At 39.9% G+C, this 12,456-nt stretch overlaps 1 protein-coding gene across 13 annotated transcripts in view; it reads left to right on the forward strand.

Annotated features, from left to right (window-relative positions):
- PDE4D (phosphodiesterase 4D) overlaps positions 1-12,456 on the forward strand; it is a 1,541,788-nt gene that overhangs the window by 1,340,377 nt on the left and 188,955 nt on the right. For 2 of the 13 annotated variants that reach the window (XM_063622615.1, XM_055252925.2), the window contains one exon: positions 7,621-10,291. The exons of the other annotated variants lie outside the window; for them this stretch is intronic. In XM_063622615.1, the coding sequence (XP_063478685.1) occupies positions 7,621-7,664 (44 nt within the window). In that variant the 3' untranslated portion in view covers positions 7,665-10,291. Of the gene's footprint in view, positions 1-7,620; positions 10,292-12,456 lie in introns of those variants that run through there. 13 annotated transcript variants of the gene reach the window in all.

Consider the following 12,456-nt stretch of genomic DNA (forward strand, 5'->3'; position numbering starts at 1 on the left):
GTTCTGTACAAGACACCATGACGTGTGGCCCCTGTAGGAAGTCCTGGCCTCTGTCTCTAAATCTGTCATCTCAGCCCAACCCCTATTCAGATTATCTGTGCCCTCTGCATAGCCATTCACTTCGCCTGGGTGCAATCATGCCTTCCTTACCCAACGTTTAACAAGTCCAGTCCAGCAACCTACATCATGCCACCCAACAGAAGGAAGGCATTATTGACTCAGAACAAAATATAGGCACTCTTAGAATAAGTTTATTAAATAATTTTTTTAAGAAAAGATATGTGCCTTTTCCCAGGGGAGCAGCTAGGCATTGTCAGAGGGTGGATTCATTAACTCAATACAGAGAATCCTGGCTGCACTATTTGTTAGCTATCTGACTTTGAGAAAGTTATTCTCTGAGCCTTAATTTCTCATTAGAAGACGGGAATAATAGCAAACCTATCTCAGAGCATTAAGTGAGAATTAAATGAAGTGAATTAAGCACCAAACCTAGTATCTGACACATAGTAGGAACTAAAAAAGAAATACTAGTTCTTGAATAAATATTTTTTTTTTTCTTGACTGTGCTGTGATACTTCCATCAGTGAGTTTCCAAGGCAAATGCATCATCTTTAGAATTGGAAGCTCAGTGTAAGCAACAATGAAGTAAAGAAAACAAGTGAATTTCTCTTGAAATTATTTTCCTTTACTGACTTGTCCTTTATTGTCTGTGTTCACAGGAAACTAGCTCTGACTCCAAAAATGTCTGCCTGTTTCTATGGCCAGTTCTTTTCTACATGTTTAAACTCCTAATTGTGCACACAGTCTTAGTCACTATATTTTCATGTGCAAGCAATTAAGACTCATTTAACAGCCCTCCCTCTGGAAGGTTTTGTTCTCCATCTGCCACAAATCAGATTCCTTAGGAACATATTTGATTTTGAAACAATGTTAAAGTACTGTTCATTTTGTTCAAATTTCATTTGTGTACCATTTTTTAAAGTGATGTAAATGGACAGCCACAAAAAGCTCAGCAGCTGGTCAAAACAAAACATCAAAGACACCACTGAAATGGGGCAAAAAAATTAAAAACTAATATACTGGGACAATGCCAAATAAAAACGATAGTCTGACAAACATTCCTCAGACACATTTTGCTCATAACAACTATTTCCTTTACAGCAGATTTAAAATATGGGAAAATGGGAGTACACCCCAGTTGCCACTCTGAATCTTAGCTGTCCTGAGTTCACTGCAATGTATATAATAGGGAAGTCAGAAGGTGGAAAAGAGGAAAAGATTAAATTTGTAAGTTTTTTGAAAAATATATGGTAAAAAGTAGAGGTATCCAACAGATTTGTACGATAGATTGTTCATGTAAGGGCCAGGAGCGGTGGCTCACACCTGTTATCCAGCGTTTTGGGAGGCCGGGGGGGGTGGTGGCGGATCACCTGAGGTCAGGAGTTCGAGACCAGCCTGACCAACATGGAGAAACCCCGTCTCTATTAAAAATACAAAATTAGCCAGGCGTGGTGGCACATGCCTGTAATCCCAGCTACTCGGGAGACTGAGGCAGGAGAATCGCTTGAACCCAGGAGGCAGAGGTTGTGGTGAGCTGAGATCGCGCCATTGCACTTCGGCCTAGGCAAAAAGTGAAAGTCCGTCTCAAAAAAAAAAAAAAAAAAAAAGATTGTCCATTTAAAAATCAATTAGATTGGGCAGGCACGATGGCTCACACCTGTAATCCCAGCACTTTGGGTGGCCAAGGCGGGCGGATCGATTGAGGCCAGGAGTTCAAGATCAGCCTGGGCAACATGGTGAAACCCCGTCTCTACTGAAAAAAAAAAAAAAAAAAAAGTAGCCAGGCATGGAGGCATGGTGGCACATGCCTGTAATCCCAGCTACTTGGGAAGCTGAGGCACGAAAATGGCTTGAACCCGGGAGGCAGAGGTTGCAGTGAGCTGAGATCACGCCACTATACTCCAGCCTGGGCGACAGAGCAAGACTCTGTCTCGAAGAAAAAAAAAAAAATCAATTAGATAAGTGAGAGTGTATATTCAGGGCAGCTTAAATCTATGCACTCAGATTAAAAAGAAGATTAATTACAATTTTTTTTCTTTTTTTTTTTTTTGATGCAGGGTCTTACTTTTTGCTCAGGCTAGATTGCAGTGGCACAATCACAGCTCACTGCAGCCTCGACCTCCTGGGCTCAAGCAATCCTCCCACCTCATCCTCCTATCTACCTGGGACTACAGGCACACAGCACTGCACCACCATACCTGGCTAATTTTTATTTTTATTTATTTATTTTTTTATTTTTTTAGAGACAGGGTCCCACGATGTTGCCCAGGCTAGTCTTGCACTCCTGGGCTCAAGTGATTCTCCTGCCTTGGCCTCCCAAAGTGCTGGGATTATAGGTGTGGGCCATCACACCCAGCCAATTTTGAAGTATCTAATTTTTAAAATGAAAAATCGATTAGATAATAGTTCTCCCTCACTACAGGTGAAGTCCGTTTTTATTTATTTGTTCAATGGGCTTCTTTAGAACATGAAATAGAAGGCAATGCTTGGTCAAATTAAGGCAGAAACAAGAATTTATTAGGTTCTGAACATAAATAACTGTCTGTGAACTGGTAACTCTCTAATTAAGCATAAATGTGAAAAGAAGAGGATTAGCTCTTCTTGAGGAGTTGAAAATTGAAAATATTACAATTTGGAGAGGTAGCTTGCAGAAACCGTATAGTTTTCTCTGCTTATATGCCCCAGTGTTGGGAGACTTGAAAGGAATCACCAACCAAGTTAATGCAATAAATTTCCATATATAGATCAATTGGATGTTTTGTCCCCAGCTCCCTAAGCCTTTAATAAACTGAATTGTTTTGGTATCACTGGATGAAAGGTTCTGTAAAAGTTCAAAGTATTGTTATTTGGGGCATTCACACCTGCATGTTTAAAATGCCTTTGTGCAAAATGTAGTCCAATCTGCTTTCAAATCAGACCTTCAAAGAAGGGTAGATTCATCCATATGACAGATCCCCTTAGGTGCTTCTCTACAAAGAAAAAGTTAAGCTAGCAGGTCTACCCCCACTCATTATCTTTGTCTCTTTGTGCGTAATCATCAAACGGCACCTCTTAAAAGAAGACCAAGAGAAAACTTTAGTATCTCTTTGCTGGAGATGCAAAGCAAGATATATAGAAGGAACTGGAAAATAGTTGTTAAGTAAATACAGGGGGAAAATGGAAATTGAGAGGACGTACTTTTCGCTAACAGTTGTAAACTAAAAATAAAATTTGAAGCAGGCCTGCACCCTCACCCGAATGGACTTCCCCCTTGGCCAGGGCACTCTAAAATTTAACCTGAAAGACTGATTTAGGCCGCAAAGGAAGTCAGACATGCCTTATTTTACCCCTGCAGCATTAACATCAACACAGACCTTAAGTGTGATAAACATTTAGGATCTCTTTTCTTGGAAGCCTGCTACCTGGAGGCTTCATCTGCCTAATAGACCTTTGGTCTCCACAACTTTTATCTTAACCCAGACATTCCTTTGTACTGATAATAACTCTTTCAACAAACTGCTAATCAGAATATGTTGAAATCTACTTATGACCTCGAAGCTCTCCCCCAACTTCGAGTTTTCCTGCTTTCCAGATAGAACCAGTGTAAATCTTACATGTATTGATTGGTGTATTATTTCTTCCTAAAATGTATAAAAACAAGCTGTAGCCTGACCACCTTGGGCGCATGTCGTCAGGACCACCTGAGGCTGTGTCACAGGTGCATCCTTAACTTTGGCAAAATACACTTTCTAAACTGATCGAGACCTGTCTCAGATATTTTGGGCTAACACAATGAATATGAAAAAACTTTTTTGTTGGGGGGAGGTGGGAGGTGGGACGGAGTCTCTCTCTCTCTTGCCCAGGCTGGAGTGCAGTGGTGCAATCTCAGCTCACTGCAACCTCCACCTCCCGGATTCAAGTGATTCTCCTGCCTCAGCCTCCTGAGTAGCTGGGATTACAGGCACACGTCACCATGCCTGGCTAATTTTTGTACTTTTAGTAGAGACAGGGTTTCACCATGTTGGTCAGGCTGGTCTCGAACTCCTGACCTCATGATCTACCCACCTCGGCCTCCCAAAGTGCTGGGATTACAGGCGTGAGCCACCACACCCGGCCAAAAACAACTATTTTTAAAGAGCATCTAAGCTCAGAAATCACAGGCATATTATGCCTGCCACTAAGGGAGTTAGTTCCATTGAAGGATATAATTAAGAGTGAAATGAATGGTGTGCTAAGCACTTAGGGATAGTGGTTCACAAATTTGTCTGTTCCTTAAAATCACCTGGCGGGGCAGGCATGGTGCCTCACACCTGTAATCCCAGCACTTTAGAAGGTCAAGGCCAGAGGATCACTTGAGGCCAAGAGTTCCAGACCAGCCTGGGCAGCATAGTGAGATCCCGTTTCTACAGAAGATAATAATAATCACCTGGAAATTTCTTTTTTTAATGTAGCTAATGAAGGAAAAAAAAAATCCGAGGTTTTGAAACCAACTCAAAGACAACAGCAATATTTAAGCATAAGGTGTAGTAAAGGTTGTACACTAGATTGCTAGATAGCCAGAATAAAAAGGAAGAGATAGTTACAAAAAATATAAGGAGGATAAATGTATAGGATTTCATAACTGCTAATCATATGATTTTACTGAGTAGGTGTGAAATGCTTCTGACAATGTGTGAAAATTTATAATCCTTAGTATTATATGTAGGATAAACATAGGTTAAGACCTGGATTCTAAAGCTGAATTTAAGGCTAGTTATCTCCGTGCTTAGATTTCCTACATTTCATTGAAGAGAAAATGTCCTGTATATTGAATATTCATGAAAATCTCTGAAAGGTGTTATGCTTATTCTTAACCTCTTAAAGGCGTACACTGAATGTAATTAAATCATTTTTGCTGGCTGCGGTTCCTCATGAACATCTGCTTTTGTACTTCCCTGTCATTCACAAATGCACTTAGGAGCTAATGATCTATGAGGACTTTTTTTGCCCCTACAGTAACGTGCAGCAAATCTGGCTGCACTGTAATTTCTCATCTGCTGTCCCATATTGTCTAGTGGTCAGTTCATGATGTTACTAAGCTTGGCCTTATTGGCATCTTTTGTGAGCTGCTGCTGCTTTTTCCTTGGCAAACCTGATTACCAAGCTATTGTATTCAGCATAAAATAAAGGCAAATTAATTCAAAATAAAAGTGAGGGTTGAGGGCAATTCACTTCTGAGGTAGACCTTTAGGATGTGAGATGCATAAAGTGAACAAGTTCCTATAAGTGTTTACTTGACTTTTCTGGGTTCTTTTCACCTACTTACTGATTTTGAATAGTATAAATTCCTGGATAATTAATCTGGATAAGTAAGTTGTCACTGTACCTCTAGAGAAAATAAAATCAACCAAAATATGTTTAATTCTGTGCTCTGGGTTTCAAGAAAACAAAAATGAATAAGATGTAGTCCTACCCCCAAAGGCTTGACACAATATAATTGTACATATGCAAAAGAAACTGTCTAGGTGTGGTGGCTCACACCTCTAATCACAGCACTCTGGGAGGCCGAGGCAGGAGGACCACTCGAGCCTAGGAGTTTCAGACCAGCCTGGGCAACATGGTGAAACCTTTTCTCTAGAAAAAAATACAAAAATTAGCCGAGTGTGGTGGCACATGCCTGTAGTCCCAGCTACTGGGGGAGTTGAGATAGGAGGGTTGCTTGAGCCCAAGAGGTCTAGGCTGCAGTGACCTATGATCACAGCACTCCAGCCTGGGCAAAAAATTGTAAGTAGTCTCAGGACTGTACCACAGAGGATCGTAAGAATTCCGAGGAGGCAAAGACCAAATTAGAATAATAAGCAATGAAGGCTTCCAGCAAACATGGTATTTTTGTTGGGCCTTGAACACTCTTTAGATGCTTTAGTTTAATGTGCCATAGTCACACTTTCTGTATTGGGAGTGTTAATGGGTGATTACTACTCCAGAGCTTTAGGACTGCTTCCAGTATCCCAGCAAAGCAGCTCTTTTCAACTAGAACCGTTTGCTATTACAAAAGAGAGGTGATCACTTGTGATTTCTTAACATTTCTTCACTTAGCCTCTGGCACTGGGCTTCTGAAAGTCCAGGAAAGGGCAATGACCTCAGGGTTTCGAGACCAGGGGTCTAATCCCAGGTCTGCCTAGCTCTCTGTGTAATTTTTGTCAGTAATTTAACCTGGGTTATGTTCTGTAAAATGATGATATTGGATTAAATAGTACCTAAGAATCTAACTAACTTTTTCCTAATATTTTATTATTGTAAAAAAAATGCATGCCTCTGATGAATTGCCTTTATTTTCTTTAGTCATATTTCCCTAAGAAGTGAAAAAAAGATACCAAGGCAATGTGTGAATTCCACTTTTCCCAATCTGGATGTTTAGGGGATATCCTTGACACCATTTGCTATTTTGAATTTTCAACAAAGAGTTAAAAGAAAATTCTGGCACTCCTATCTAGTCATCCTCTCCAGTTGGCAGAAGTCTTCATGTGGACTTGATGGTTGCCCAGAGCAACAAAATATTAGGGGCAGAAACATGTTCAGGGACTCGATTGTATAAGTGACTCAGAGCCGAGAGACCTTTTCCAGCTTGACTGCAGCCGATACTTAGCTAGAGTGGGTATTTGTCTATTCCTGTCTGCATACTGTGACTTGGAGATGCCTATTATTTTGCTTGCTAAAATATGGAAGCCAACCTTGAAACTGGCAGAGAGGAGTTAAATGATCAGAAGGCAATCGTCTTCATTCAGCACATCTGACACACGAAAGATCATTAGGACTAGCAAATATAAACAAGATCAGGGAGTGGTCTTGGGCTTTGAAGAGCACATACCAAGAACATCAAGAGAACTCAATATAAATTCAATATAAAAGCTACTATTCAAGGCCAATTATCTCTTTTGAGTTAGAAAAGCCCAATGGGGAGCCACTCACACAAATCAATACCCCTTTCCTTCTCTCAGTTGGAGCCAGACATCTCTAACTATGCTGTGAATTAAACTGGATTTTTAAAATGTTTTTCTGTCCTTAAACTCTTTAAATCCTGAGGTCATCCTTTCTTTGTTCCATCAGTCTGGCTCCATGATACCAATTACTCCAGCTTGTTAAAGCAGTTATTGGCATATGGTAGTCATGTCTTTTGTTTCTATGCAATGTTTCCTGGAGCAAGAATTGGAGGGAGAAGTATTAGCCAAGTCTTGTTGTTTTAAGTCCCCTCTCTTCAACTGTTTAACTAGGTTCCATCTTAATTATGTGTTTGGTTGGTTTTATTTTGACACCCAATATACATTCTTCTCATTTGTACATGAACAATGTCATTACGGTAATAATAACAATTATACAATATTACTTTCTGTCCTCATTGAATACTTATTGAATGTCATTATGATCAGGAGCTGGTCCTCTTGGTTTGGACATTATGATTTGAAATGAATATTCTTTTTGAATGATTGGAAACTTAGTCGTAAATTCAAGTGATTTACAATAGCAACTCTTATCCCAGTAACCATAGCACCTGTTTGGAAAAATGTCTTCGGATCACTTGTTTGCAAATGTCTTTTTCCTTAGGATCCTGGATGGAATTGAACCCATATACGTTACTTGACATGTGAAACACGTGTGACCCTGGCAGATGATTTGGCTGACCTTGAAAACTACAGCTGTTTAGTCACTTTGAAAACAATGCAATACAAGTGATTTACTAGGCTTCAGTTTTAACCATTTTATGCTGACTGGTGGAAATTCTAACCCTTCAGAAAGAAAAAAAAAATTGTGAAGCAATGGAAATGAACCATCCTGGGTATTAATGTCATTAATTTCAATACATTTTCTCACAAAAAGTGTAACGAAGTCTTTGCTTGACCTTACGGGAAAAAACAACGTACATGTGGCTTTATTTTGCCTTTTTTTTTTTTAATTAATGAAGAAATCCAAGCTTTGACTTTTGTTTCTTCTCCACCCAAATCAAAAGCAGTCTATAATCTCCTGCAAAGATCAAAGCTGTTTGCTTACTATAAAGTATGTGCCCTGCTCAGACATTACATGGTAGAAGGATAGCATTCTGTTCCAAGAAATCTCTATTTGTTCTCTAGTTGCTATGTATATATTCTCTTTTAGCTAGAATATGGTTAGTGAATGAGTCCTGAAAATTTTGCTGTATATACCAAAACGTGTTGTATACCATAACAATATAAAATATTTTTATTTCAGTTTTTTAAAATTGTGCTTCAATCAAGACAGAAGTTGATTTCTTTTTCCAGAAATTCAGAGTGAGCAGTCCAGGGCTGCTGTGGCTGCTCTAAAATCACCAAGGGCCCAAAGCTTGTTTCAGATAATTTTTTTAACATTTCTAGATTATAGGCTTTGTCTTCATGATCTGAAATGACTACAAGAGCCCTAGCCATCACAACTGAGTGGCCAGCAGCAAGATGGAGGAAAAAAGAAGGAATAGTACACCCACTCCTTTTAGAACAGACTTCTGAGAAATCCCACATAATGCTTCTACCTACATCTCCTTGGCTCAAATTTAGTGGCTGCCACAAAAGAGAATAAGACACACACACACACACACACACACACACACACATATATATATATATATTTTTTTTTCTGAGAAGTCTCTAGTTCAGGGATTTCAATCTCCTTTAAGCAAATGAGTCTTCTCCTAACCTCTCCCTCTGGCCTGCCCAGTCTCTCTCAAATCTCTTCCCATCCTGTCCTCCTTACTCACTTTGGGAAAATCCAGCTCTGTCAGTTTTACAGTCTGCCTTCCCCACTTCCTTACCTGAACTCCTGGGAAAAATAATCCCACATCACTTCAAGCTGGAATTCCAACAAAGTCAAGACCTGTCACCTCATTGGACCCTCAGAGCACTTGACAGTTAGTTCCTGCTGTGCCCCTCTCTCAGTCTTCTTCATGCTAATTCCAAACCTCTCCTCTCTCTTAAGCCTCCCGAACCAGCAGCTCTTATCTCCTTTCAGCAAATAACTTGTTGCTTTTTGAAGAAAGTCTGTGTCAAGGCATGAACTTCCTCAACTCCTACATCCGCTTGCCATAGATGTTATCCATAGATCTCTTACTGACATCCATAATCTCTTCCTCCCTTCTGGTCTCAGCAGATGAGGTTTCCTTTCTCCTTCCTACTCTAAGTCAACCCCTGCATCTGGGCCCTTGATCCTCTCTCCTCCCAGCTCCCCCAAGTCCTTGCTTCATCTGTTTTCCTTTCTGTCTCTCACATCTTCAATCTTTACTTTTATTCTGGCTCTTTCCCCATTCATGTCTCTCACAATCTTAAAAAACAATACACAGCAAACCACAGCAAAGTTCAGCCAACTGTTTATTGATCCTTTAGCTAGTTCTTGAACTTCTCTTTTCAGTCAAGTTGCTCTACCTCCTCATCCCTGTTCAGTCTGCAGTCCACTGTAGTAGGACTTTCTCACAACACCTCTGTTCCAGCTGCCCTCCCATGGTTGCCAGTGAACTCCTAATTGTCTTCTTAGTTCTTAGAGGCTTCTTCTTCTTAAATTCTTTCTTTGTTCATTTACTGAGTAAATATTTATTCAACATGTTTTTGTTGGGAGCCATTTTGTTCCAGATGTTTCCACACTCTTCTTGCTGCTCTGAATACTTCTTTTAGCTATTCTTCATGGTCTCTCTTCCTCCCCATTTTACCTCTTAAATGTGAGTATTCTAGAAGGTTCTTTTTGATTAATTGGTTTTCTCTGTGTGCTCTGTAGATGTTTTCATGTACCTCATAGTTGTATTTTCCATCTTATGAAAGTGAGTCCCAAAATTCTGCCTCTACTCAGAGTGAGCATTTCCCCAATTTCCAAATTTATTCACACAAAAGCCCAATGTCCACTGATATCCAGCTCTTCAAATCCAATATGTCCAGAGCTGGACTCACATATTTCTTTGCAAATCTGTTCTTCCTATCTCAGTTAGTGAAACACTTTTAGCCAAGATTGAAACTTATAAATCATGAATCCTTCTACTAAATCTATCTATCTGTCTGTCTATATATATTTTTGAAACAGAGTTGTCTCACTCTGTCGCCCAGGATAGAGTGCAGTGGCAAGATTTCAGCTCACTGTAACCTCCACCTCCTGGGTTCAAGCGATTCTTGTGCCTCAGCCTCTCAAGTAGCTGGTATTACAGGTGTACACCTTCCCCCACACCCAGCTAATTTTTGTATTTTTAGTAGAGACAGGGTTTCACTATGTTGGCCAGGCTGGTCTCGAATTCTTGGCCTCAAGTGATCCTCCTGCCTTGGCCTCCCAAAGTGCTGGGATTCCAGGTGTGAGCCACCATGCTCAGCCCCAAATAAATACATTTTTATTTTATTTTATAACTATTGATCAAATCCATGCTCTCTTCTCTAACCTGCTAATACTTCCCTAGTTCAAGCACTCACCAACTCTCTCCTGAATTACAGTACTAGTACCTGAAAGTGTTTTTGAAACTGTCAGTTGCATTTAGCATTTTATTTTAAAAATATGATACAGAATTAAGAGTAAAAATTAAGAGTATAAAACCACATCTATAATATCAAAGATATAGTTTTATAAAATTATTGATACACCCACAGACATGCAAACACACACAGACATTTTGCCATGAAAATGTATTTCTTACTATAATTTTAAAAATTAGAGAACTACTTTCTTAAATGGTCGATCTCTGTTGCACCTCTTCTTAGCTCTGGCCTTCCATGATTCCAGCAAATTTATCTAGTTGAAAAACTGATTGCAAATGTCACTCTTCTTAAAATCTTTTCATGCCTTCCCATCATCCATGATAAAGTCAGATCTCTTTGGTGTGGTACCCAAAGCCCCTACCCAGATATGTATTGTACCTCCTCTCCAGCCCAGCCCCTGCCTGACTCTTTAAGCAGCAAACTTCTTCCACCCACATGCACCATGTTTCACAACTGTCTTCATTTACTTGTACTCTTGTCACCATCTAGAACTCGCTTCTCTCTCATAATTGCCTGGTTCACTTTATCTCATTTTAGAGGACACCTAAAATTCAAGCCCAGTCCCCTTCCTCAGGCCAAGTCAGGCTCTTCTCCCAATCCTACCTCTAGCATAACCTAATGAAATTGCCCTAAAAATTATAGTCTATGCCTCTTTATTTAAAAAAAAAACAAAAACCTGCCCACCAGTATAGTAATTCTTTTGTTATAACCACACATAGTACTAGTGTGTGGTTCTGGGGCACTGTCATGCCAACTTACCTGTGTTCAATAGACCTGAAGTAGGGAAGATCAGCTGACTCTTTTACATCTCTTCTCAGAACATCTTGAAATGATTCTTGGGTGCAATATAAGAGCAAAACATGGAACAGTAGAAACCAGCATGGAAAACTTTTTCTCCTATTTGAGAAAGTGGGATGAAAATGTGTCTCTTAATCCCTTTGGCAGAAGGGAGTAACTTGAAAGAAGTGGATGATGGATGATCTTCTCCACTCTGTCAGCCCTCTGAGCAGAATGAGGAAAATGTGAGAAGCGATGCCATTGCTATATTTGTTTCATTGACCATTATTTTAAATAACTTACATGGTCCTGAACAAGGACATGCTTTTGTGAAAAGGACAACATTTCTTTTGGTGTGTCTGAGTAGCATTTAAGAAAAGCCTTATAGTGGTCAATGAAGGTTGGCCTTTCACCCGCTGCTACTGGAGAGTCTGTGAGAATACTATTTACTCAGCCTCATGGAAACACTAGGGAGTCATGCCTGGGATCTGACAACTGTGCAGCACCATGCCAGGTGCACAGAGAGTTGTTGTGATGAATGTCAAGAGAGGTGGTGGGGTTTTTTTTGTTGTTGTTTTTGTTCCTTCCATTTTCTTTCCCTCTGACTTGGGCTGTGGTTTCATTCATTCCACCTCTCCACCCCCATGCAAGAATAGATCTCTGATCTCTTTCTCATACTTTATCTGCCCTAATTTCCACTTTCCTTTTCTTGAGAGGAGAAGAACAACTCCACAGTGCTTTCCTTTTATGTTTTGGGCCAATTTTGTTGTGTTGTTTTATGGTCTTGAACTGAGAGCTGCCTCAGCACTCAACACCAGCCCCTGGACTGTGAGACTAATGAGAAAAGCAAAATGACTTCAAGTAAAAGGAAGTGGTTTGTGCTGTGGAGAGAAACTTGGAAAGAAACACCACCAAGAACACTAGGGGCTTTATTTTCCCTAATGCCTACGTTGGGTTAACACATTTTTAAAATAACCGGTCAATTTAGTTAATTCCATCAAAAGACCTAGTCAATACAGTAAAGAGGAAGGGAAAATAAACAAACCATTTTTTGGATAACCGGTTTAGCTTCATGTATCCTTGGTCTCACTCATTTCTAGGGAATAATTTCAACTTTTAAGGAAATGTGAACATCTGTTTTGCAAACTAT

Source organism: Symphalangus syndactylus, chromosome 18 (genome assembly GCF_028878055.3).
Source record: "Symphalangus syndactylus isolate Jambi chromosome 18, NHGRI_mSymSyn1-v2.1_pri, whole genome shotgun sequence".
NCBI lineage: Eukaryota > Metazoa > Chordata > Mammalia > Primates > Hylobatidae > Symphalangus > Symphalangus syndactylus.